Source organism: Podarcis bocagei, assembly GCF_964188305.1.
Source record: "Podarcis bocagei genome assembly, chromosome: Z".
Classification (NCBI taxonomy): Eukaryota; Metazoa; Chordata; class Lepidosauria; order Squamata; family Lacertidae; genus Podarcis; species Podarcis bocagei.
The window spans coordinates 19,351,868-19,378,070 of NC_138140.1; the positions used below are offsets into that span (position 1 = coordinate 19,351,868).

The window sequence follows — 26,203 nt, forward strand, 5'->3', positions numbered from 1 at the left end:
GAACTGACTCAGCCTATATTTTTAGACTGTGCCTGGCACCTTCCCAATACTCCAAATGCTAAATTCTACCATATACTAGCAATAGCGTTGTTGTTGTTGTTGTTGTTGTTGTTGTTGTTGTTGTTGTTGTTGTTGTTGTTATAAATGACTAACAGTGAATATATTCAACTGTTTTCAGATAGCCTCTTCCAAAGTTAGCCCTCTGATGTGACTCAGCTGGGGCTGGGGGCATGAATCAGAGAGTGGTCCAAGCTACCGGTATCTTGCCCTTGGCATATTCTCTTTAGCACAATTTCCTTGGTGGTCTTTTGAGTGTCACCCAAAGAAAAAATATTGTTATGAAATTGTAGGGGGGGGGCAGATCCCCATAAATTTTTAATTTAGTAAATTTGCACAAACATAAAGAGTTTTTGAGAGAAAATGAGCTGAAATGAAATAAATACCGTATTTTTTGCACCATAACACTCACTTTTTTCCTCCTAGAAAGTAAGGGGAAATGTCTGTGCGTGTTATGGAGGGAATGCCTACGGGTGGCATGCCTACGGATTTTCCTCCTCTAAAAACTACGTGCGTGCTATGGTCGGGTGCGTGTTATAGAGCAAAAAATACGGTAAATTAGTAAATAAATGCACATTAGGGAAAGAAAAGGAATAACAGGAAACTATGGTGGGAGGCAGGTATGAGGAAACAATAAATGAATAGATTTAGGAAGGGAGGAAGGAAATGTTAGAAAAGGAGAAGAAAGGAAGCAGCCTGAAATAAACTAAGGCAGTGCAGAAGAAATACAGGAAGAAAGGGGATGAACAAGTTTAGGAAGGAAAGAAAAGGAAAATATTTTGCAGTAAGGAAGGAAATAAATGTTAGGAAATAAAGAAAAGGAAGAAGATGCATTCTGAGGAGAAACTGAGGCAGAATGGAATACTAAAGCAAAGGTTTAGAAAAAAAGGAAGGAAAGAAGGAAATTTAGGAAGGAAAGCAAAGGAAGAGGGAGCATTTTGTGGTTGACTAAAGCAGAGGGAAAGTCAGGAGTGGAAATAGTAAAAAAATGGAGAAAGAGAAAATAAACGTTAGGAAGAGGAGTTTGAGGTAAAACTGAAGCAGAGTGGAAAAAAGTGAAGAATGGTTTTGAAAAAGGAAGGAAAGGTTGAAAAGGCATCTGGGGGTAACTGAGGCACAGGGAGACAGAAAGCGGGGGGGGGAGAAGGCCCCACCCCAAATATCTTCCTGTGGTGGGAGGAGGTTGCCTTCATTAACTCTTTCTTCTACTTGCCGCCCTCTCCCCGCCACAGGCACAGCCCGGGTCTCGCCGTCTTCGCCGCCGCCTCTCCGCTCCTTCTCTTCTCGCGGGCGGAGGGAGGAAGGCGGGCGGGCGGAGGGAACAGCCGAGCCGGTTTGAACCAGCGGAGGCGGCGGCAGCAGCAGAAGAAGAAAAAGAAGGTGGAAAGGCGGCGGAAGGGACCCCGGGATAAGTCTGGGAGGCGGTCCCGACCGTCCCTCCCGGTGCCTACTGCGGAGAAGGTGGAGGAGCTGTGTTCCCTCCGAGCATGTGAGGCTGAGGAAGGAGCAGCGGAGGGCGGGAAATGGAGGCGGCTGGGCCCGGGTCCGGTTGGCACTGCGCAGGAGGTTGCTGGCGGTGGCGGTAGGCCCGGGAGTTTGCCTTGGCAACGAGGCCTTAGGGGGAGGAGGGCCTGGCAGGGGACGGGAGCAGGGCGAGCGAGACAGGCAATGGCTGTTGCAGTTTTAGAGTGCTGGTTTGGCGCGGGAAGGGAGCCCAACGCCAGGGGCGGGGGAGAGGGAGCGTTTCCCCCTCTAATAATAATAATGTATTAAGTTTATTTGCCGCTTTTTTTGCTATGGCAACTCGAAGCGACTCCTAAAAAAAAGAAAACGAAATACACGTTGAAGCGAGGTGTGGCGAATACGTTCGTCAAAATACCTCATGCTCCGTACCCTTCAGGGCGAGGGTCCACCTGCAGAGGCTCTTTCTTTAAAGCGGATATTTAGCGTGTATTTGAGGACACAGGATTTCATTGAAAACCGCCTTGTGCTGAGTTAGGCAACTGGGTTCCGTCCAGCTCAGTACTGTCTGCACTGACTGGCAGCAGTAGCGGATCTCCAGGGTTCGGCCCTGCCTGAGGATGCCAGGGGTTGGGACTCAGCATGGGACTTGGCATGCAAGGCAGGTGCACAGGAAGCTACCTTCTACAGATCCAGAGCAACTGGTCCATCTAGCTCAGTATTGCCCACACTCATTGGCAGAATCCAGACGGTCTTTCCCAGCCCTACCTGGAGATGCCATAGGGCAGGCATGTTTAAAGTCCATTTTGGGGGCCTAATCTGGCCTCTGTGACAGTTTATTTCCTGGGGTAAAATCCTAAAAAAAAAACCTCAGACTTCAATCCTAAAAAAAAGCTCAACAACTTTGAGGTAAAATAATTTTTAAAAGCCCAAGAACTTCAATCCTTTAAAAAGTCAACAACTTTGGTTGGCCCTCATGGCCCTTCGCTTCATCAAATCTGGCCCTCTTTGAAAAAAGCTTGGACACCACTGCCATAGGGGATTGAACTTGGAGCTAAGCAAAGCATGTGCTCTACAACTGAGCTGTGGCCCTTCCCTAAATTTGCATATCCTAATTTACATGTACAGGTACAAGTTTAGAAATTGTGGTTGTGACTTTGTCAGTGGTGGTACATTTGCTTTGCATGCAGGAGGTTCCAGGTTCAATCCTCAATGGCATCTCCAGATAGGACTTACCAGCCCTTCATCTGCTATTGAAAGGGTATTAGTTAAGAACATGTCGTATGTAGAATTTGATTGGGAAACTTCAGCGCATTGGCTTTCTGCATAACTGTGGCATTGTGATAATATGCATCTTTTCTTTCTTTTTGTGTTAGGATGGTGTAACAACTTGCCTGAGAACCAATACCTGAGTGGGCCTCCTTGCTACCAATTAGGATGTTTCTCATGGACACCCCCCCTTTGGTGGCCCTCCAGAGGACATGGGAGCCCTTTGTCCCATCGAGGAACTGCAGGTACCCCATCTGCTTCTCAGAATCCGAAGATGATATTGCTAGGACAGCTGTCAGTGCCAAAGTCCAGATGATCATTAACAACCTCCAGAGCGAAGAGGCATCCTTGGATGCCAGCTGCAGTGAATATGGCTGCCTTATGCAGAAAAAGCAGAAGGGAACCAAGGTCAGGAACCCCAAGCTAAGGGCCAGCGGCAGGACGCTGCAGAAACACATTGAATACACCCAGAGTCACTGTCCTGCCGACTCTGATGGCATGGAGGTGGAAGAGAGCTCAGAATTTGGCCCTCTCTCACTGAATTCTGACAGTGATGATTCCGTTGACCGAGAAATAGAAGAGGCCATCCAAGAGTATCTAAAAAACAAAGGCCAGTGCATTTCACCACTGCCAAGCGAGGCCAAGAGTTTGCACAGTGTAGACAATGCAGATTGTAGTTTGTTCCCTACAGATGTGAAGTTGAATGAGGTTCAGTGCCCCTGTTCCCCCAATTACTTTGAGGGAGACATCGCTCCCTCCCCGTGCAGTGTGAGCAGCAACGACTCTTTTGAACAGAGCATCAAAGATGAGATAGAGCAATTCTTAAATGAGAAGAAACAGCAATCAAGGGAAAAGGATATAACACTGGGGAGTAGGAAACTTCACCAGAAAGAGACCCAAGAGAAGTTTGCAGTTAGGAACCGGAGAGAAAGTCGGCAAAGGTATCTGAAACGAGAGCGGGGCAAGGCGCTCTTCTTAAGGCACCACCTGGAACTCAGAGGTGCCAATGCTCCTTCTAAACAGGAGTCAACAACCAGTGGAGAGGAGCTTGGTGACTTCAGTACAACAGGCCAAGCAACCTTGAAAACACCTTTGGCTGGTCATTCCTGCATCCTGGAGCAAAGCAGAACAGGCAAGAAAAGGCAGGCACTTTGGAAAGCCAGGGAAGAGCAAACCCTTCAAAGCATAGACATCTCTGATTCAAGTAGTGACGATGGCATTGAAGAAGCTATCCAGCTGTACCAGCTGGAGAAAACCAGGAAGGCAGCAGACTGCAAAGCAGGCCACGCTCCTTTTCCAAAGGAAGAGTTTGGGGCCATCAGGATAAAAGATATATCTGCCAGGTTGATGATCCGTTCAGTAAAAGGTGCCTTGCCAGAGATCCCCAGGAAAGCTTTGAGCAGGAAGGGGAGGCAAAGCTGCTCTAAAGCAGCAGAATTAAATAAGTTGGATGCCATTTGCAGCAAGACAGCAGAGAAAGGCAATGTTGGCCCTACTCTGGAAGATGACTTTGCCAAGTGTGCACTCACCTTCCAGGCCTCTTGCAGGACAGACACTGCTGCTGAGCTGATGTGTGCAGAAGCCATCCTGGACATCTCCAAGACCATTTTACCTCTCCCTACAGGAAGCAGCAACAGCAGGTCATTCGCCACAAGTGATCCTTCATTCTGCTCCCAGAGTGTGCTGCCTTTTCAAATTGAAAGTGACAGCCACAGCGTGAACAGTGATGACAGCATTGAGCAAGAGATAAGAACTTTTTTGGCGGTCAAAGCACAAGCAGGAGGCCTGGTAGCAAAAAATGAAGGGGTCTCACATAGTGCCCAAATTCCTCCCTTCTCTGGGCAACCATTAAAACTGTCACCAAGTCAAAAAAGGAAACCCAAGGCAGGAAGCAAGCGAGGCCAAAGCACACAGCTGATGCTGTCAAATACGCCCCAAGGGGAAGGTGGTCTGAGCATAGTAAAAAACAGCAAGGTTAGAGGGGCAGTGGCTAGCTGCCAACAAGATGCTGTAACCATTGCCAGTTTAATAGATTTTGGAAACCCTTTGTCACAAGGACAGCTTGGTGCTAGAGAACTTTTTAAAAGCATGGCATGGGGTCAACAGAAGTACATCATAGAGGATAAGAGCAGTTCTTTGGACAGTGATGAGGACTTGGACACAGCTATCAAGGACCTCTTGAGGTCCAAGCGAAAGTTAAAGAAAAAACCCAAAGACAAAAGAATCCCATGCAAGAAGAGAGTCCGGTTTAGTGAGACAGAGATGCAGATTCTGGAGGATAAAGAAACAGACTGCAAATCCAAAGCTCCCACCTTGCTGAAGAGTTGCCTCATGAGCCCGGGAATAAACTTTGGGGAAGAGGATGCAAAGAAAGGGCCCCAAAGCATCATGAAGTCCCAAAGTCCAAAAGCCACACAGTGTGTGTTGGAATTTAAAAAGGAATGCAACACTAAGTCAGTGGCAGGGCCCAAAACTCGGGATGGAGCGAAAAGCAATCAGTGTTTTTGGGCTGCCACATCCCTGACAGACAACAGCAGTTCCATGGATAGTGATGACAGCATCGAGCAAGAAATCCAGAGGTTCTTGGCAGAAAAGGCTAAAGATTCCACAGAAGTACCCAGAGCCGATGGGATTGTTGAGAACTTGCAAATTGATAAACCCCAAACAGCCATATCTAAAGCCAAGCACCAGCTATTCAGAGACGGAGGCAATGCCTTGCTGGGATGGAGTAAAAAAGCAAAGAAGGCAGGTCCACTTATGGTTGTGTTGAGAAGTTCTCTGAAGGCTGAAGAAGAGACAGTGCAAAATGCTTCTCTTTGTGACATGCAGGTGGTCTCATCTGAGTGGGATCTGTGCAGTCAAGGTACTGTGCAGACAAAACGATCCGGTTTACCTGCAAAACAGGCAGTGGTTCGAAGAAAGGTTGGCTATGATAGCAAGCTTGACCAAATAAACATTCCACCTGGGAAGGGCAAATCTGAGAACTTTAAATCACAAAATTACTTTAATCCATTGTCTTCTTTCAAAAGGAAAAGCCCATATGAGTTCAAAGTTTCCAGCAAGTTTATAGCAGGCCTCAAAATCACTCAGAATAAAAAAAACCCTGTGCTTGTGGGGAAAGGGCAGGGTGAAGATCTGTCATTCAAGAGGCAGGGAGGTGCCCCAGTATCAGATTTGCTTGGTAAGAGGCAGGTGGTGAGACTGCAGAGAGGGGGGGTTCTAAGATCCAGGTGTCAGGCAAGATTTAAAGAGGCAGATTTATCTTCAGGAGGGCCTTGTCCCTTTCTGATTGAGAGGCAAGGGGCAACAAAGGAAGCTTATTTATGCAATGAAGCAGTCAACCTAGCAGATATTAAACCTTTGGAGTCTTGCTGCAGGAGGGACTCCAGAAATGGTCTTCCTTTGCACGTACGCAGCACAGCTAATGAGCAAGGGGTGTCCCTGCATGCTGAGTTCCCTGATGGGGTAGAAGAAGGGAACACCCAGGAGCTTCACACCAGTTGGGAGGAGTGTAGTAAAGTTCCCAGCAGCTGTTATAGCTTGCAACAGATGGAGAATCCTTGATTGGCCAGGATAGGATAGCAGAGGAGCAAGCCCAGAAAGATTTAGAGGAAAGCTGTGTGGAATTTGTAGGTGTAACCCCAGTGGAATATGCACGCTGGTGAAAAGCAAGGACTTCAGTTTGTAAGGGCTTTATTTTTTACAGCATCCGTGTGTGGTTTTTTTTAAGGTAAAAGCCTGCATTACAGTTAGGTTTTCTGACATCTGGATTAATCTTCATGCTGGAAGGGGTGAGGATTTGTTCTTTTCCTCACCCTCCCCTGCATCATCCTTGAGTTACAAGGATAATCTTATAATTGTAGAGTTTGAAGGAATCCAAAGGGTCATCTAGCCCAACCCCCTTATCTACTCAGCACCTCAAGATTCATCCACAGTGGGAAACTTATGCCTCCCCCCCCCCCGACCAAGAGATTTATCCTTTTCAGATAAAGAAAATGTAATCTTTATTAAGCAGCCCAGAGTGTCGTGGTCTTCAAAGTATTCAAAATGGAAAGAGAATTTGGCACAAATGCAGACAGTATATCTTTCCATTGAAGGAATCTGTCACCTGTTACATGGACTTGATTCCCCTCCCCCCCCCCTTTTTAAAGACTGTTCTAAGTTATTTAAAAAATGCTTTAAGTGAGTCTTTTTTGTAACAGTTTATAGAGCACCCCTAACTGCAGAGAACTGTAGTTCATGTTCATTGTACTACATCAGGATTGGAAAACTTGTGGGGTCTCCAGATGTTGCTGTAGTAAGACTCCCATCATCCCCAGCCACTGGTCATGCTGGCGTGGAGCTGATAGGAGTTGGAATCTAACAATATCTGGAGGGTGCAGGAGTTCCCCACCCACTTATCACAGACAATGAAGATAACTCTGGTCTGAGACTTTCGCCTTTATTCTTAGAACAGCCTTCCCCAACCTAGGGCCTGTGCTTCCTGGAGTTGATGGGAGTTGTAGTCCAGAACTTCTGGAAGGCACCTGGTTGGCGAGGGCTGTCTTAGATGCTTCCACAGAGTCAAGTGTTTCTTTCCAAGAGCAGGTATATTGAAGTTACTTCTTGCCTTCCTTCATAGAAGGTAAACGTGATAGCAGAAAGTGGTTGCGTCTCAGAATTTGCATCCCCCCCTCCATATTTTTTTTTAAATGCTGCTTTCACATCTCATTTTACATTGACACCTCATGGCAATCTGCCTCTTCTCACTATAAACCTTTACTATACATTCTTCTATTGCTCTTTAAACCCCCAGATCAGTTTATGGGGACCCTCTGGGGGGGGGGCGGGGAGAGAGGGTGCATCTGTATTCATCAGTCAAATTGCAGTACTTTGTAGCTTGTGGTTTCGATTCTGTCTGACTGAAGAAGCACTTTTGAACTTGTTTTGTATATTAGAAATGGTGTACATTCATACATTTATAAGGTTTAATAAACTGGGTTCAGAGTTTGAACCATGAAACCAAAAGTGTTTTCTTTTTTAATGTCTCAGATGTTTCAGAGAGATTTAGGTCCACAGCCACCACTTGGTCCTCTGTCATTTATCTTACTCAGGCTGTTTCCAAAGGGGCTTTGTCCACCCTCTTAAGGTGTGAGCAGAAAGGAACAGTTGTATTCTGTACCCCAGTCAATAATAGAGCCTACTAGATCAGGCCAGAAGGGTCCCATCTAGTCCAGCATCCTGTTCTTACAGTGGCCAACCAAAACCCCCAATGGGAAGAAGCCCACAAGCAAGACCAGAGCAAGAGAGCAACTCTCTCCGCTTATGATTCCCAGCAACTGGTATTCAGAGGCATTCTAGCTCCCAACAGCAGAGGAAGAACAAAAGAACGCCTGCTGGAAAGCCACCTGCCTGGTATCGATAGCCAAGGTGTTCCAGAGTGTAGGTGCTGCCATACTAAAAGATGGATTTCTTACAAATGGGGAATGAGTATTATGTGGCACCTGTAACAGTGCCAGTTTCACAGGTTGACGCGGTCGTGTGAGCATTTATGGAGTAAGGTAATCTCACAGGTAAACTTATCCCAAGTTTCTGGACCTCATTGTTCTGAATTAAATAGGAACATAAGTGGCCATATTCCAGCTCTGACTGTTGGTCCACCTAGCTCAGTATTGCCTACAATGACTGGTCTTCCCAGAGTTTCCAAAGTCTTTCCAGGGTTTCAGGCAAGGCATTCCCAGCCCTAGCTGGAGATGCCAGCAGGGATTGAACCAGGGACCTTTGACATGTTCCACCAATGAGTTACAGCCCTTCCCCAAGTGTGAAGGCAGACAATACATGCAGATTGCTGCAGATTCCCAACATTTTAATGATGGACACAATACTATTGTTACACGGTAACCTTAATTAAACCCAACAGTGATATTCTCTTCAAGCTCTTTGCCGTGGATGCAATCCAAAGCCATTTAACCCCACTTGTTAAAGCCTATAAGAGTTTTCTAGATAGAGAGGAGCATGTAAGCAGAAATTGTTCACTAGGGATGGGAGCCACAGGGAAAAAGTTGTTTTTTCAGGAGCTTCAAAATAGTCAGTTTCCATAATCATTCCTTGGTGTTGTTCGTTAGGATGAAGGAGTGAAAGCTTAAATGGGCAGCAACTTGACTTCCAGGTGTCCCCTACTCGCAAAAGGATGGCCCCCCAGTCCTGTAACTGGGGTGGAAATTCAGTGTGTCAAAGCAGGTGATGAAGTTTTCTGCGCCGGTCACATAGCTCTTCTCTGTGTTGGTGTTGATCCCGGTATTCCGGTATGGGCCAAACTTCACAAGGTGGTTTGAGAAGGCATGTGGGGAAACATGGAAGCTGGTCTGTTGGGAAGAAAGTGGGATGTGAATGATTATCTGGAACCCTGAGGCTAGTGAGTTAACTTGAGTAGCTCAGACCACAGGCAACCCCCTCTAGGCAAACAAAATGAAAGTTTTGTTTAGGAACCTGTGCACTAAGGACACCGACTCCTGCCTAGAAGGCAGGAAAGTCACCCTGCAGTCTATATAAGAACATAAGGAGAGCCTGCTTGATCAGAACAAAGGGGACCCACCCAGTCCAGTTTCCCGTTCTCACAGTGTCCTACCAGAGGCCCACTATGGGAAACTCACAAGCAGAATTCCTAGTAGAAAAGTCTTCTGCCAGTTGGCAATTCCCAGCAATGTGTTCATAGGCATACTGACTCCAGCACTAGAATTAGCATGTAGGACCTAAGGACCTAAAAAAGAGCTCTGCTGGATTAGGCCAAAGGCGTATCTAGTCCAGCATCCTGTCATCACAGTGGCCATGCAGATGCCCACTATCAGAAGTTCCCAAGCAGGACCAGAGCACATGAGCAACACTCCCATCCTGTGGTTTCCAGAAACAGGCATTCTGAGGCATTATTGCCTCTTAGCTTATAGAGGCAGAGCATAGCCACTTTGGCTGTTGTTGTTTAGTTGTTTAGTCGTATCCGACTCTTCGTGACCCCATGGACCAGAGCACGCCGGGCACTTCTGTCTTCCACTGCCTCCCGCAGTTTGGTCAAAGCCACTTTGGCTAGTAGCCTTCAATAGCCCTCTTCTCCATGCACACTCTGTTGTCCATGTCCCTAATGATCAACTCACCCACAATTATGGCACGCCAGAGGACTATCATAATGAGGATAACTTCTCTCAAAGAACGGGTCCTTTTCTAAGGGGCAATTTCCCTCTTTCTTAGGGACAATTAGAAGTAAAGTTCCAGCTGCGTTTTGAGTGCTCTTCTCATGCAGCAACTCATGATATTGTATTCATTATTATAATATCTGTAGGCCACACTTCCATTACAAATGCAGCAATACAAAATTGCTGGTGTTTCTGCTTATCTTCTTGTAAAAACACCAGTACATACTGATTGGGGGGTTTTTAAAGCCATGCTCTAAAGGCCTTTCTGGATAATACCATTTTAATGAGACATCTAAAAAAAGGAAAAAATGATTCCTACCAAACCTCCACTGGCAGGGAGTTACACAGGGCAGGGCCTCCCTAATAAAGACTGAATGAACCAGTGTGGTGTAGTGGTTAGAGTGCTGGAGTAGGACCTGGGAGGCCTGGGTTTGAATCCCCACTTGTCATGAAAAGCACTAGGTGTGACCTTGAGCCAGCCTACCTTAGGAGGAGAAACGGGACATGTACAGTGCAGTGCCAGGCCCTGCCTATCACCCAAACCTACATTGCAGGGTTGTTGTGGAGACTGAGCAGAGGCAGAACCAAGTATACCACCTTGAGCTCCTTGAAGAAAAAAAGCGGGATATAAATAAAATACATAACCTCAGTGATTGAAGTAGAGCATAAGAGATCAAGTGGTTCTTAAAGTATACTCATGATTTCTAGGGCTCTGGATTAACACAACGACCTTGAACCTGTCTGGGGCACAACTTAACAATTCAGCAAAACTGCTCATACCGGCATTTCATGCACCGTGGGGGGTTTCCCACCGTAGTCCATGTTGGTGGTCCTGAACAGTGGGTTGGGCTCTTTAAATCTGAAAGACAGGATTCCAGTTGAATGTAGGTAATCACACGTTTCCTAATACTATTAGGACAACCAATGTTGGCAGAAGAATTGGTCATATATATGATCTTGGCAGCTTGGACAGTAATTGCAATTCAGTGGGGGGGGGGACCCCCAAAACTGGCACTGGACACGGTGCCACTCACTCTGGAACAGAGCTAAAATGGAGAAAATTACATATGATTTGTGATTCCAACAGGGACTAGAACTTCCAGACACCTTTTATATGATTTGGCATTCCTTTATGACGTAAACAGCAGAACCATCATTTTCAGGACAAGCCTGGCAAATGTGGAAGTAGTCTTTACTAGCAGTTGTGCAACTGGATTTGTTATGTGCCTACTTTGTAGTTCCATTTTTCATGTTTTAATTTGCATCTGCTATAACGGTTCTCTTTGTTTTATATACATGATAAAATGATATTTAATCATATTTACAAAAAGAAAAAAGCAGGCACTGACTGGCAGCTGCTCTCCAGAGTTTGAGGCAAGGTTCTTCTCCCCCCCCCCAACCTGGTGATTCCTTGAGGGGAGGGCACATCTGTTGCAAAGCAGGTGCCCACCATCCATCCCTCTCACCTGTAGCCCCGGAACCATCCAGGGTTGTTGAATCGGCGAGGCAAGGTTGGCTCCACTCTGTAGTAATCAGAGGTTCTCTGGCCCACCTCCCCATCCTTTTTCTCAAGGGAGACTGTTGTGTCTGGGCAATGCTGTTCCTGGGACATTGCAGAGAGTAGGGGCGGTGGGGGGGTGTGTGTTGTAACTCTCTTTCTGAAAGCCAGCAGTGAGGGCGGGGGAGTGGCAGGAAAGAACCCAGACCTCAAAGATGGTGGTTGGTTCTTGTGTAGAAACAAAGCCACTGGGTTGCTAGGAGACAGTACCAAACAGGAACAGCTCTTAAAGGGACCAGCGTCCAATTTGGACACCTTTCCAAGAATATCAGTATGGATTTGACACCCAGTAATACTAGGCAGTGTTGTGTGGTAGTTAGAGCAAGGTTCAAATCCCCACTTAGCCAGGAAGCTCATTCAGTGACCTTGGGCCTGTCACTGACTCTTAGCCCAATCTACCTCACAGGGCTGTTGCACACCACCTTGAGCTCCTTGGAAGAAAGATGGGCTGTAAATCAAATTCATAATACATAGGACAGGACCACCAAGTCCCACCCACCTCCACCTCTGGATTGATAGTGGGTCTAGCTCCATATTGCAGACACTGACTGGCAGCAGCTCTCCAAGGTTTCAGATGAGAGGTTCTTAGCCCTATCTTGAGATGCCAGTGGGGATTGAACCTGGGACCTTCTGAATGCAAAGCAGGTGCTCAGCCACTGAGCTATAGCTCTTCCCCTGAAAATAAAGTAAAATTCTAGAGCTCCTAGCCCTGGAAAAAAGCCTGCATTAGAACAGGAGCACGGGTCCATATAGCTCTGTGCTGTCTACACTGAGTGGCAGCAGCTTCTCAGGGCTTCAGACATAAGGCATTCCCCAACCCTACCTGGAAATGTTTCAGTGGGCATTGAACCTGAGACCTTCTGCATGCAAAGCAGATGCTCAACCACTGAAGTATGGCTTTTCCACTGAAAATGAAGAAAGATTCTAGTCCTCATGGTTCTGAATAAAAGGCTGAATTAAATAAGAGGAAATTGCATTAAACCAATCAGGATATTTGTCCATCTAGATTAGTATTGTCAGCACTGACTGACAGAGACTTTCCTAGTGATGGTGGTTTGAATTTCTATACCGCCATATACCCGGTTCCTGCTGATCTTTTAGTGGGGCAGGGTTGAATAGGATCTGCTTAATAATATATATATATTAAATTTGGGGAAGAGTCCTAGTTTGGTGGTAGATAATCTGCTTTGCGTACAAAAGGTCCCAGGTTCAGTCCCCAATGGCATCTCCAGGTAGCGCTGGAAGAACCTCTCTCCCGGAAACCCAGGGGAGCAGCTGTCAGTCAGTTGTCAACACAAAGCAAGATGGAGCAAAGTCTTAGAATCATAGAATCATAGAGTTGGAATAGACCACAAGGGCCATCGAGTCCAACCCCCTGCCAAGCAGGAAACACCATCAGAGCACTCCTGACATATGGTTGTCAAGCCTCTGCTTAAAGACCTCCAAAGTAGGAGACTCCACCACACTCCTTGGCAGCAAATTCCACTGTCGAACAGCTCTTACTGTCAGGAAGTTCTTCCTAATGTTTAGGTGGAATTTTCTTTCTTATAGTTTGGCTCCATTGCTCCGTGTCCGCTTCTCTGGAGCAGCAGAAAACAACCTTTCTCCCTCCTCTATATGACATCCTTTTATATATTTGAACATGGCTATCATATCACCCCTTAACCTCCTCTTCTCCAGGCTAAACATGCCCAGCTCCCTTAGCCGTTCCTCATAAGGCATCGTTTCCAGGCCTTTGACCATTTTGGTTGCCCTCCTCTGGACACGTTCCAGTTTTGTCAGTGTCCTTCTTGAACTGTGGTGCCCAGAACTGGACACAGTACTCCAGGTGAGGTCTGACCAGAGAAGAATACAGTGGCACTATTACTTCCCTTGATCTAGATACTATACTCCTATTGATGCAGCCCAGAATTGCATTGGCTTTTTTAGCTGCCGTGTCACACTGTTGGCTCATGTCAAGTTTGTGGTCAACCAAGACTCCTAGATCCTTTTCACATGTACTGCTCTCAAGCCAGGTGTCACCCATCTTGTATTTGTGCCTCTCATTTTTTTTTTTGCCCAAGTGCAATACTTTACATTTCTCCCTGTTAAAGTTCATCTTGTTTGTTTTGGCCCAGTTCTCTAATCTGTCAAGGTCGTTTTGAAGTGTGATCCTGTCCTCTGGGGTATTAGCCACCCCTCCCAGTTTGGTGTCATCTGCAAATTTGATCAGGATGCCCTTGAGTCCATCATCCAAGTCGTTGATAAAGATGTTGAATAAGACCGGGCCCAAGACAGAACCCTGTGGCACCCCACTAGTCACTCTTCTCCAGGATGAAGAGGATTGATTGAGCATAAGGCAGCTTGCCCTGTTCCTCTTGATTGAGCATAAGGCAGCTTGCCCTGTTCCTATCAATAAGATGTATTATTTGATGACCCTTTCGGGTTGTTTTGAATGCTTGTTTTTGTAAGTTAGGTCTCTGAGCCAGTCGTGACAAAAAAAGGGCCTTGGTGGTGTAGTGGTTAAGAGCGGTAGTCTCATAATCTGGGGAACCGGGTTCGCATCTCCACTCCTCCACATGCAGCTGCTGGGTGACCTTGGGCCAGTCACACTTCTTTGAAGTCTCTCAGCCCCACTCACCTCACAGAGTGTTTGTTGTGGGGGAGGAAGGGAAAGGAGAATGTTAGCCGCTTTGAGACTCCTTAAAGGGAGTGAAAGGCGGGATATCAAATCCAAACTCTTCTTCTTCTTCTTCTTCACTTCGTTCTGTAAAGCTGCATTGGCGGGGAGGGAATTGCGTTTGAGTCCGCTTTGCGCTTTTGCAACAGCAGGTGGAGCTGCTACGCGCAGGGACAGGCGGCCTCTCTCTCTCCCTCCCTCCCTCCCTCCGACCTTCCTTCCTTCCTTCCTGCGGCCAGGAGAGGCATGATGGCGGCGCCCAGGCTCCTCCGAAGAGCAGCGGCAGGTAAGAAAAAGGAAGGGCAAACGCGGCGGGCAAAGGTTCCTCCCGCTAGGCGCCCCGCGCAAAGCAGTTTTTACGCCTGCAACGCAGGAGGAGGAGGAGGTGCAAAACAGCCTGCCTCCAAGCGCGATGCAGAACCCAAGCCCCGCGTGCACGCGTGTACGGAAAGGAAAAAAGCACGTTGTACATGCTCCAGAACTGCAGAATCGGGGTTAGGGGGTTCTCATACTCTTCTGTAGGGAAGGAAATTGGAGACGGGACTACAAACCATAATGCATACTTGAGGACTTAAGAAGTGCCTGGCTGCTGGATCAGGCCAAGGGGGCCCCATCTAGTCCAGCATCCTGTTCAGGCAGTGGCCAAACTTCCCTCAAAACCTAGGGATCTAGATAGACTCCCTCTGGACCTGGACAAATATAAGATAGAGGACACCTACCTTGCCAGTAGTATGTGCGAAAAGGATCTTGGAGACTTATAAGACTACAAGCTGAACATGAGTCAACAGTGTGATGCAGCAGCAAAAAGCACTAATGCTATTCTAGGCTGCATCAACAAAAGTATAGTGTGCCGACTGTAGAAAGTAATAGTCCTGCCTTATTCTGTCTTGGTCAGAGCACACTTGGTGTACTGTGTCCAGTTCTGGGCAATACCATTTAGGAAGAGGAGGGTGACCAAGATGATGAAGGGTCTGGAAACCAAGCCTTATGGTGAACAGTTGAGGGAATTGGGTATATTTAGCCTGGAAAAGAGGAGACCGAGAGGACATATGATAGCCATCTTCCGTTATCTAAAGGGCTGTCACATGGAAGGTGGAGCAAGCTTGTTTTCTCCTGCTCCAGAGGCTGGGAACCAAATCAATGGATTCAAGTTTAGAAGACTGGCCAAGCATCAGGAAGAGCATTATGACTGTAAGAACTGTTCGACAGTGGAACAGGCTCCCTCGAGGTGGTGGGTTCTCCTTGGAGGTTTTTAAGCAGAGGTTGGATGACCATTTGTCATGTATATTTTAGTTGAGATTCCTGCATAAATTCTGTGCTGTGCCAAGAAGTACTTTTATCTGTCTGAACCTTCTAGTTACCATGCCCGTATATTTCAGAAGTTTGTTGTGACTTACCTTCTACAAAATTGTGGTGTCCCCCCACCCTCACCCCCACCCCGGTTTCTCTCTACTCTCTGCCTGGATCAGTCCTCCCCAGACTTTACAGCTTGGGCGCTTGGACCAAGACTCCTCCCACCCTTCAGAGGCTTTATACGACTCTTCCAGCAACAAGTCCAGAAGAAGCTCCCACTGGTGAGCATCGCTGGGGAAAGAGGAGGGTGGGATTGCTGCTGATGGGAGCCCTGGATTTGGCCCTGGGATTCAAAGCCACTCCAGTCACAAGTTGTGGCTGGATTGGGACAGGGGAGGGATCCTAGGCCATTTCAATCCTCTCTTCCATTCAGAAAAGGGCGGGGAGGGGGAGGTGTTGACGAAAGGACCCTATGAGAACTGGTCCTGCTGAATCAGGCCCAAGGGGGCCTGTCTAGCCCGGCTTCTCTGTGGCCAACCAGATGCCCCAACAGGAAGCCCATGGGCAGGATCCAAGCACAAGAGCCCTCTCCCCTGCTGTGGTTTCCAGCAACTGGGATTCAGAAGCAGCATAGCCATAACGGGTAGTAGCCATTTCTATGAATTTCAAAGCCACTGAAAGGGTAGCCCTAAAGGGTTGTGGGGCGAATAGCTGGCAAATCAAGAGGAGCTGTGATGTTTTTGTGCAAGGTTTTGTTGCAATTCCCAAAGATTTCCTCTCCTGTGCTATGTCATTTGGCAACTGAGTTTGAGCCAATTAGCCATTTCCCCCTCTTTCAGTCGATTATGACAGGCTCCTAGGGGAGCCCCTGAAAAACCCTGATTTCTTCAACGTGCAAGAGCTCTTCTCCTTAAGGGACCTCTTTGATGCCAGAGTCCACCTGGGCCACAAGAAGGGTTGCCGTCACAGGTCAGTGATTCTACCAGTTTTCTTGTAAACAGTGGTTTAATAGCATGTCAGACCCTTGATCCATAGCTATGGCTTGTCTCCTAAAAATAAAATAAGATTCTAGTCCTCATGGTTCTGAAGAAAGGGCTGAATCAAACAGAAGCAAAGGTCCATCTGGCTTAGTACTGTCAACACTGTACACTGCCTACACTGACTGGCAGCAGCTCTCCAGGGGACATTCTTGGCTGAGAAGTGGCCCTTCTCCTAATAAGAAAAGAAAACTCTTGTCCTCTTCATTCTGGAGAAAAAGTTGGATGAAATAGGGATATAAGAACTACCTTGTAACCGAGGCAAGCCAGTTGCCCATCTAGCTCAGTATTGTTTACACTATCTGGCAGCTGTGACATGCCAGGTTTTCAGATGGAACATTCCCTGCCCTACCCGAAGATGCCATTGGCGACTGAACCTGGGGCCTCCTGCATGCAAAGCAGATGCCATGGCATTGAGCCATGGTCTTTTTCTTAGACACTAAATAAGATTCTTATCATTCTCAGTAAAAGACTGAGTTAATGGATTGCAGCCTGTGGCAGTTTTTCTCATCCTAGAACCACTGAAATGAATGGGCTCAAGCATCTCCTCCACATTTCATCCTCACAACACCCCTGTGAGGTAGGTTAGGCTGAGAGCAAGTTACTGGCCCAAGATCACCTGATGGCCGAGTGCGGGTCCTTGTCCTACACTCTAAACACTACACTACACTGGTTCTCGTGCATTAAGACACCCTGCAGGTTGACAGGTCCCAAGTTGTGAAGGGCTTTATGTTCTAGTAGATAGATAGAGAGATACACATACACACGAGAGAGAGAGCTTTTGAGATGTGTCAAGTCTCCCATGGCTTTACGAAGACCAAAAACCAATCCCCACCTTCTCATGTTTGGCCTCTTGTCTCCTGCAGATTCATGGAGCCATACATTTTTGGGTGCCGCCTCGATCAGGACATCATCAACCTGGAACAGACGATGGTACACCTCCAGCAGGCTCTCAACTTCATGGCTCACGTCGCCTACCGCAAAGGCATAATCCTCTTCATCAGCCGGAACCGTCAGTTTTCCCACCGGATAGAGGCCACCGCCAAGGAATGCGGCGAATATGCTCACACTCGCTACTGGCAGGGCGGCCTGATGACCAATGCCGATGTCCAGTATGGCCTGGGTGTCCGCCTGCCTGACCTCATCATCCTCACCAACACCCTCACCAATGTCTTCGAGCCCCACATGGCCATCCGGGACGCAGCTAAGATGAACATCCCCACGGTGGGCGTGGTAGACACGAACTGCAACCCAAGCCTGATCACCTACCCCATTCCGGGTAATGACGACACCCCCTCGGCTGTCGAGCTCTACCTCCGGCTCTTCAAGATGACCATCATGAGAGCGAAGGACAAGCGGAGGCAGATGGAGGTCTTGTGCAGAGGGCAGGACAAACCTTGCTAAGGAGGCCGGAGCGGCTTGGTGGGAAACCATCCTCCCCCTACTCCTGAAAAATTCACTAGCTGGTCCCAGGTGCAAAATCTGTCAGACTGTCTTGGCTACAGGCAACTGAGCCACATTCACAGCATGTGTTTAAAACACCACGGTACCATTTTAGAGCCATGGTTTCTCAAAAGAATCCTAGGAACTGGTTTGTTAAGACTGCTGAGAGTTGCTAGGAGGCTCCCTATTCCCCTCCCAGAGCTACAATTTGCAGAGTGGTTTAACAGTCAATCCCTCTTCCCAGGGAGGTCTGGAAATTATAGCTCTGTGGGAGGGAAGAGGGGTCTCCTAACTCTCAGCACCCTGAACAAGCTAAAGTTCCCAGGATGCTCTGAGTAAATCCATGACTGTTTGAAGTGGTATCACAACACTTCAAACGTCTGATGTGAATGTGGCCGGTGATAGGTCCTGTCTATACATTTCAAAGCATTCTTAACACCACTTCAAACAGCTGCAACTTCCCCCAAAAAATCCTGAGAACTGTAGTGTGTTCAGGTTGCTGCGAGATAAAAGGAGACCATTCTGTTCTCCCTCCCAGAACTATAATTCTCAAGCGTTCCCTGTGAACAAGGATTTATTGTTAAATCGCTCTGGGTATTGTAGTTCTGAATAGTGTGGAGGGTGTCTCCTAACAGCTCTCAGCACCCTTAACACACTATAGCTTATAGGATTCTTTTGGGGGAAGCCATGAATGTTCAGAGTGGCAAGAGATTGCTTTAATTGTGTGTTTTAAGCGTGGCCTCAGGTTGTGATTCAAAGCATGCTTGCAAGAAAGCAAACGGATGCATACCACGTATAACTCTGAGGTTATTTTCCCAGGAAACTTCCGCCTAGAGTGCAATAACTTTCCTTCAACCCCACAAGACATGCCATTCTGCCTCGCCTTTGCTGTACATCTTGACCAGGCTTCCTCAACCTTGGCCCTCCAGATGTTTTGAGACTACAATTCCCATCATCCCTGGCCACTGGTCCTGCTAGCTAGGGATCATGGGAGTTGTAGGCCAAAAACATCTGGAGGGCCGAAGTTAAGGAAGCCTGGTCTTGACTGTCCCATCATCAGTTTTAAAGCAACAGCAGCTCTGAAGGAGGACGTGTATCTGAAAAAGTTAATTGTGAGAAGAGGATAGCTTACAGCATTTCCTAGGACAGCAGGAGTGGGAAACATCTGGGCTGTGCAGGTGCTTCTGAAGTACAGCTTGCATCATCTCTGACCACTGGCCAATCTGGGTGGGGCTGCTGGAAGCTACAGTCCAGCAACATCTGGAGGGCCACAGATTTCCCCAGACACAGCCCAGACTGTCCCAAAGTATGGGTAGAGAGCAGTGGTAGACTGCCTTTGCTTCTGCATTGGAAGTTGTTTCTCTCTCGCACCCTTTTTTCAACCTCATGTATGTTTTCCCTTATAAAAAATAAAGATATGTTTGCAAACAGAAGCATATATGTATTTAATTAACAACATAAAAAGAGCCCTGCTGCTGAATCCGGCCAAAGGGGCCCATCTAGTCCAGCGTCCTGTTCTTCCAGCTGCCACTTAGATGCTTATTATGGGGATCCCCCAAGCAGGATCCGAGCCCAAGAGCAGCCTCTCCCTTCCTGCAGTTTCCAGTGACTGATATTCAGAAGCATCACTGCCTCCAACCATGGAGGCCAAAGGATAGCTACCATGGCTAGTAGCCACTGACAGCCATCTCCTCCCTGAATTTGTCCAATCCTGTTTTAAAGCTATCCAAGTTGGTTATCAATGCCTCCTGCAAGAGCAAGTTCCACAGTTTTAACTGGAATAATCTAATTAGTTTGTGTGAGGTTTTTCTTAAATACCCTGTCCTTTCTCAAGGCAGCGTTGAAATTAGCAAGCAGGGGAGATGTACCAGTCTTGTTTCCAGCATTGTGTATTACCTGGAGTTCCTTCTCTCATTTTATACCTGCTGTCCAGAAGCCTGTGCTCCTCTTTCTGTTTTCCGACTCTGCCTTCTGTTTATCTACTCCAGCGTCAAATGGCTCTTAGCACCAGAAAGTTACTCCTAAGGTTTAGTTGGTTGGAATCTCCATTCTTGCAATTTGGATCAGTTGGTTCAGGTTCTTCCCTCTGGAGCAGCAGAAAATAGGCTTGCTCTGTCTTCCAGGTGGGAGTCATTTAGGTATTGTTACAGTATTCCATGCGCTCTGGTTTCCGTCACAGTGTTCTGTTGCGCCAGAAGCGGTTTAGTCATGCTGGCCACATGACCCGGAAGCTGTCTGTGGACAAATGCCAGCCCCCTTGGCCTGAAAGCGAGATGAGCGCCGCAACCCCACAGTCGCCTTTGACTGGACTTAACCGTCCAGGGGTCCTTTGCCTTTTTACCTATACAGTAGATGTCTGAACCCACCTGCATGTCCAAGCACTCATGTGTGTTCATACACACACTGACAAGAGGTTTAGGATCCTGTCAGTTAGGACATGCACTTGTTATGAATATGTGTTTACCTTTAACCTTATGCCAAATATTAAGCTTTCACACTAAAGGAATAAAAAGCTTGGTTTGTTATATGAAATAGAAGTGACAGAATGTATATAAATGCTGCTTCAGATGGCTAAATATACAGTTTGTGAGGCAACATCTCACAATAAATACATACACACCTTGATCGAAAGAGTAACAGAAATACCTATTCTCAAAAAGCCTGTAGAAAAGTGAGCTTGGCAATTTTGCCACTGAAACCCACACTAAATAGCAAAGCAGAAATGGAAAGTGAACACTGTACCTGTTCTTAAGCACGTGTATGCTGATCTTGAGAGCCTTGCATAAGTTCTGTTGAAGCTAGCAAACTGACTACTTGGGAATTGGGGGTTTAAAATACAATGGTACCTCGGGTTAAGTACTTAATTCATTCTGGAGGTCCATTCTTAACCTGAAACTGTTCTTAACCTGAAGCACCACTTTAGCTAATGGGGCCTGCTGCTGCCGCCGCACCGCCGGAGCACGATTTCTGTTCTCATCCTGAAACAAAGTTCTTAACCCGAGGTACTATTTCTGGGTTAGCGGAGTCTATAACCTGAAGTGTATGTAACCCAAGGTACCACTGTAATATTGAACTAATACCTCCTAGTAGAGAAGTGAGGGGCTTTGAAATGAACAGTTCCTGCCCATTTCTCACCTTTGTCCATCTAGTGAAAAAATGGCTAAAACTGGTCATCCAGTTTGCTTCCCACTCTGATGTTTTGCTTAACAAAAGGATGAAAGCCTGTGATAGTGAGCCATTAACTGTACCTGGCCATCTTTTCATCTGCTCTCTGCCTTATCTCTTTCCTGCTGGTGAAAGTGCTTATAAGGGATATACACACACGTAAAAATAATAGTGCAACACTTTTGAGTTCAGTGGGGCTTACCCTCAGGTAACTGTCCATGCAGGATAGCAAGAAATGATGAAACTTACCGGAAGAATCAAGAAATCAAGATAACAAACTTTTTATAAAAGACTATTGAATATTTACAGATAAATTACAGATAAGATCATTGGCAGGATAAGATAACAGATAAGATCATTGGCAGGATTATTGTAATAACCTGCAGTTTTATAAGAGTATATATTTAAAGCAGATGAATAAATGAGCAAATTAAGTTAATTTGGATATGCAGAGGATATTAAAAATAAATTTAAGGAACCGCAGAAAGAGGAGGAAGGAAGTCAAGCTTTTAAATGTTAAAATGATTGTAAAATTAGTGAAATGTATAAAACTAGTGAAATGTTTAAACTTGAAAAGTATAAAAAAAATTGTAAAATTGGGAGGGTGGGGAGAACAGTCTTCCACGCTCGGCCAGATTTTCCCCACCTGATAACTTAGAGGCTGAAAAGATCTGGTTCATCCTACTAGGCTTTTCAGGGCTGGCCCTTGATGCCTTTCTGAATTCCAGAATGGCATCAACCAATCGTATTTGCAGCATGTCCTGGAATCCTTACCTGTCTCCTTGTTCACACTTTGGGCTGTAGGCTCTTCCTCGCAACATTCATGGTTTTCCTCAGTTTCTTCAGGAAGGGATAAATAAGGAGCTTAATGTCAGCACCCTCAAAAAAACAAGTAACCTCTCTGAGCAGTGTTTTTTATTGCCTGGGTAGGGATCCATTGAATTCCTATCCTACGTATAAACTTTTGTTTGAGGGAGTTGTGTTGTCCTACTCCCCTGTCATACATAGATTCACTCCTTGGAATTAAAATTGGGCTCTCGCAGCTCTCAGGGACCCCCATTTTGATCCACAACTCAGAGCTCTACATCAGGATAAAGTTGTGCTATCCCCACACCTTTTCTCGTGCCTAAAGTTCATTCAGATGTAAGGTGCATAACTGGTAAGCTGAGCAGAGCTGATTGTGCATCTAAAACCAGCCACACAAATACAATCACAAATAACACGCCTTAAGTTAATTATATGTTCCAAAATTACTCTCACTGGTTTCTCAAAGGTGATCCTTCCTTGCCAGAGTTGACCTGATCTGATTAAAACGCCTTTCCTGGTTTCTCTTTGCAGGATGGGAAATAACAGCATAGGTCAGCATTCCAGGCTAATAAGCTCACGTTCCCTGAGCTGTGGTGAGAGAATCTCCTGTGACACCCATGCCCCAACAGGCGTTGCAGCTCTGGCTGATGTGCCACAGTTGTGTCAGTAGGTGGCAGAAAGGAACAGACAGTGTTCTGCAACCCGTGAGAATTCAGAATGATTAGTAGCCTGACAGGTGTCCCCAACTTCCTCAAATGTGATATTAAGGTTCCTGCAAAAATCATGTTCTGTCTGTCCAAAATTGAGGGGTCTTAGCAAGTTTCTAGTCTTCATGGTTCTGAATAAAGGGCTGAATTATAAGGGACGCAGGTGGCACTATGGGTTAAACCACAGAGCCTAGGACTTGCCGATCAGAAGGTTGGCGGTTCGAATCCCTGTGACTGAGTGAGCTCCCGTTGCTCGGTCCCTGCTCTTGCCAACCTAGTAGTTTGAAAGCACGTCAAAGTGCAAGTAGATAAATAGGTACTGCTCCAGCAGGAAGGTAAACGGCGTTTCCGTGTGCTGCTCTGGTTTGCCAGAAGCAGCTTAGTCATGCTGGCCACATGACCCGGAAGCTGTACGCTGGCTCCCTTGGCCAATAAAGCAAGATGAGCACCACAACCCCAGAGTCGGCCACGACTGGACCTAATGGTCAGGGATCCCTTTACCTTTAAATTGGAACACAATAAACTGCATTCTACTGAGTCATCCCTTTGCAGTCCACCTAGCTTAGTACTGTCTGCTGTGATTGGCAGGGCTGCCCAGAGTTTCAGGCAGGGAGTCTTTCCCAGCCTTTCCTGGAGTGGTCAGGGATTGAACCTGAGACAGGTATCTGCACACAAATGAGATGATCCACCAATGAGCTCCAGGCAGTGTCTTCCACAATTTTCCCGCCCGGTAGAGCAACTTTCAAAGCCTGACAAAGTTGCAAGTTCACCTCTCTTCACACTTGTAAAATGCATGTTGCTGGGTTTAACCTGGGAAGTTTCTGGGTTAGTGAGGAGAAAATAGTGTTTTTATAAGCTGTGTTCCAGTAGATAAGATGAGCAGACAACAAGGACCTTTTATAATGTAAGGCTGCAGATCTAGCTTGCTTTCACCCAGGCACCAGAGTTGTTAAAAGTCCATCCGCCAGAGATATTTGAGCTTCATTCTGTATAACTACAAACTAAAGCAGGAATATCTGGCTTGCTCCAGGTCAAATAAATAACCACATATGATTTGGAATGGGGATGCAGATTTCTTGTGCTTAATGCAGCACAAGCCTTCAGCGGCCTTCAATTTCAGCATATATTTTCAGGGTCTATAGATTAGTTTGTTTAATACCCTATTTTTTTCCGTTCAAAGGAGAGTTGCTGCTGGATTTCTGCAGCAGATATTTTAATGCACGAGGTAAGCCTGGCAACAGGTTCTCCAGACACAGATTGAAGAACTTTTCTGCCAAGCAGCAGCTTTGTAGAGTTTGCACTTGTAAAATTAAAAAAATACCAGGGTTTGTTTTAGGGTTTTAGGGTGTGTGCGTTTTTTATAATGACCCATATACATGCAGAGTGGAAGCAGCCAGGTACACTTGCCCCAGGCCTTGGAGGGCTAAGTTGGCCAGGGGCATCACTAGGGGCCTGCCAGACTTATGATGTCATGCCAAGAATGCCCTATGCCTTCCAAGCAACCGGGGACTTGCTGGGCAAAACAGCCATGGGCAAAATACCACGCCTGCCTGGCTGTATGCACTGCAAGGCTTCGACAGTAAAATCTGGACCTGCATTACTCTATGCAGTACTAACGTGTAGCATCAGATCAGATTAGCCAGCAGTGCTGCAATATCACATCTCATGTTTGTCGGAGCCATGTGTTTGATTCATCTTGTACCAGCAGGGCTTGGGTAAGAATGAGGCGTGTAGAGTTAGTTTTTCAAGCATGGTTGAGAAGTGCGCAATACTTGTTAAATCAGTGTAGAATGTACAAGGTTTCTGAACTTCCATTTTTTCTCTGTTTAAATTTTAGCTCAGCTGGAACAATAAAACAGGTACATCCACCAGGGGTGCAAAGGAGGGAAAAGAAGCAGAAAGCAGATGCTCAGAGAGCAAGTCAGTTGCTCTCACAGTGGATTCGTGCTCATGGGCAAGACCAGTGTGACCAGGACAACTTCAACGACTGCACCCAAGAACGATCCACAACAAAGGACTAATTATGAAGAGTCTACTGAACAACCGGAGCCGTTTGAGAGACCTGATTCTGGTAATTATGGGTGCGTTGATGAAAGCGATATAGGGGAGATTCTCACCTGTATTCTTCAAGATATGCATCTTCTTGCAGAGCGCAGTCAGACAGGAACGAAGAATACAATTATTGTTTTCAGCTATATGTCAAATAGAATTCAAAATGAGTTGATTGCCGTATATGTGGAAAAGGTGGTGAGCATATTGCAAAAGGATTTGGAGATGTCTACTACTACTATAGCGTCATAGTTGATGGTATACCTGATTGTGGTCACAAGGAGAAGCATATGTTTTGGCTTCATTTTGTGGTGAAGATCAAGGAGCAGTGAGGAGTTGTCGAGCGTTTTCTGTGCATGGAAGACTGTAGCTGTCAGAGCTGCTTCCAGATCCTAGCTCACAGAGGATCACGCTAGCCAGCGTTCACTTTATAAAAGTCTTTATTGAGTTACAGTTTCCATTCTCAAGCTGCTGCGTGCAGCTCTACGTCTTATGGGTTAGACCGGCGAAGCTCCGTCTGAGTCTCCGCCTCCTGTACACCAGCTTAATACCCTAGCCTTACTCCACCTTTTCCGCCTGACCGTTCTTCTCTGGGTCCCTCTGCCCCCCGCTGTCTCTTCCTTCCTGGACTCTTCTGACGCGGACCCCCCGGACCCTTCTGTCTCCTTGCGTCGGGCTTTAGGACCTGGCTCCCTTTCCGGGCTGCTTACTGCGCCACCTTCCTGTGCATTTGAACTTGGCGCGCGCGCCCAACCTTCCACTTTCCGCTTAACCGTTTCTTCGCTCCCCGATGGAGGTGTGGCCACTCCTGACTCATGCCCTCCCCCCTGCTGCGAGCTGCCAGAGCTCGATACCTGGCGCCCTTCCTCTCCACTGCGCTCTGTTGGTGACGCTGGCCCCGATTTCCAACTGCTGCCCTCTGAGCCCCCTCTGGACCCTTCTTCCTGGGGTGTCCCCCTAGGCTCCCCCCTTGCTCTGGCCACTGGCGCTCCTTTCTGTGAATCTTCTGATTCACTGGAAAGACTCGGAGATCTCGGGTCGTCGTCATCACTCATCTTTTCTTCGGCCTCCTCCCCCTCGCTCTCTGTTTCCTCCCTTGCCCTCGCCTCTGCTCCTGAACCCCTGACAGTAGCAATAAGACTGTTGAAGCTATTGCTAGTCCAGGGCATGGACTTTTCCACATGCCCTGGCCAGATATTGTTGCAACCATATTATGAAGCTCATAAAGGTGATCAAGACAGAAGTACTGTTTTTGGGGGACAGGAGGCGGGCAGGTGTGGAGGACTCCCTGTTCCTGAATAGGGTAACTGTGCCCCTGAAGGACCAGGTGCGCAGCCTGGGAGTCATTTTGGACTCTCAGCTGTCCATGGAGGCACAGGTCAGTTCTGTATCCAGGGCAGCTGTCTACCAACTCCACCTGGTACGCAGGCTGAGACCCTACCTGCCTGCAGACTGCCTCGCCAGAGTGGTGCATGTTCTAGTTATCTCCCGCTTGGACTACTGCAATGCGCTCTACGTGGGGCTACCTTTGA

At 47.0% G+C, this 26,203-nt stretch overlaps 3 protein-coding genes across 5 annotated transcripts; 2 read left to right on the forward strand and 1 right to left on the reverse strand.

Moving 5' to 3' along the window:
• Positions 1-635: 635 nt before the first annotated feature.
• Positions 636-7,794, forward strand: PPP1R26 (protein phosphatase 1 regulatory subunit 26). 3 transcript variants are annotated; one of them, XM_081179516.1, is made up of 2 exons: positions 636-1,639; positions 2,895-7,794. In XM_081179516.1, the coding sequence occupies exon 2, from the start codon at positions 2,956-2,958 to the stop codon at positions 6,349-6,351; it is 3,396 nt and encodes a 1,131-aa protein (XP_081035642.1). In that variant the 5' UTR covers positions 636-1,639; positions 2,895-2,955; the 3' UTR covers positions 6,352-7,794. The 3 variants fall into 3 exon arrangements, with proteins under 3 accessions (XP_081035642.1, XP_081035641.1, XP_081035643.1); XM_081179515.1 differs by having other exon boundaries at positions 636-1,546; XM_081179517.1 differs by having other exon boundaries at positions 636-1,518.
• Positions 7,795-8,607: 813 nt separating this feature from the next.
• PIERCE1 (piercer of microtubule wall 1) lies at positions 8,608-11,709 on the reverse strand. Its single transcript, XM_081179518.1, has 3 exons — positions 11,420-11,709; positions 10,734-10,812; positions 8,608-9,131 (listed from the first exon to the last, which is right to left on the reverse strand). Exons 1-3 carry the CDS (start codon positions 11,563-11,565, stop codon positions 8,943-8,945), a joined length of 414 nt encoding a protein of 137 aa, XP_081035644.1. The 5' UTR covers positions 11,566-11,709; the 3' UTR covers positions 8,608-8,942.
• Positions 11,710-14,336: 2,627 nt separating this feature from the next.
• On the forward strand, positions 14,337-19,376 carry MRPS2 (mitochondrial ribosomal protein S2). The gene is made up of 4 exons (XM_081178900.1): positions 14,337-14,456; positions 15,640-15,744; positions 16,303-16,432; positions 17,367-19,376. The coding sequence occupies exons 1-4, from the start codon at positions 14,417-14,419 to the stop codon at positions 17,902-17,904; spliced, it is 813 nt and encodes a 270-aa protein (XP_081035026.1). The 5' UTR covers positions 14,337-14,416; the 3' UTR covers positions 17,905-19,376.
• The last annotated feature ends 6,827 nt before the right edge of the window (positions 19,377-26,203 follow it).

Coding starts and splice junctions, on each gene's coding strand:
- PPP1R26 (XM_081179516.1), top strand. CDS start 2,956: ATGTTTCTCATGGACACCCCCCCTTTGGTGGCCCTCCAGAGGACATGG.
- PIERCE1 (XM_081179518.1), bottom strand. CDS start 11,565: ATGTCCCAGGAACAGCATTGCCCAGACACAACAGTCTCCCTTGAGAAA. Junction 10,813..11,419: donor GGATGGTTCCGGGGCTACAG/GTGAGAGGGATG, acceptor CCTGTCTTTCAG/ATTTAAAGAGCCCAACCCAC. Junction 9,132..10,733: donor CCACGGTGCATGAAATGCCG/GTATGAGCAGTT, acceptor TCTTCCCAACAG/ACCAGCTTCCATGTTTCCCC.
- MRPS2 (XM_081178900.1), top strand. CDS start 14,417: ATGATGGCGGCGCCCAGGCTCCTCCGAAGAGCAGCGGCAG. Junction 15,745..16,302: donor TCCAGAAGAAGCTCCCACTG/GTGAGCATCGCT, acceptor CCCCTCTTTCAG/TCGATTATGACAGGCTCCTA. Junction 16,433..17,366: donor AAGAAGGGTTGCCGTCACAG/GTCAGTGATTCT, acceptor TGTCTCCTGCAG/ATTCATGGAGCCATACATTT.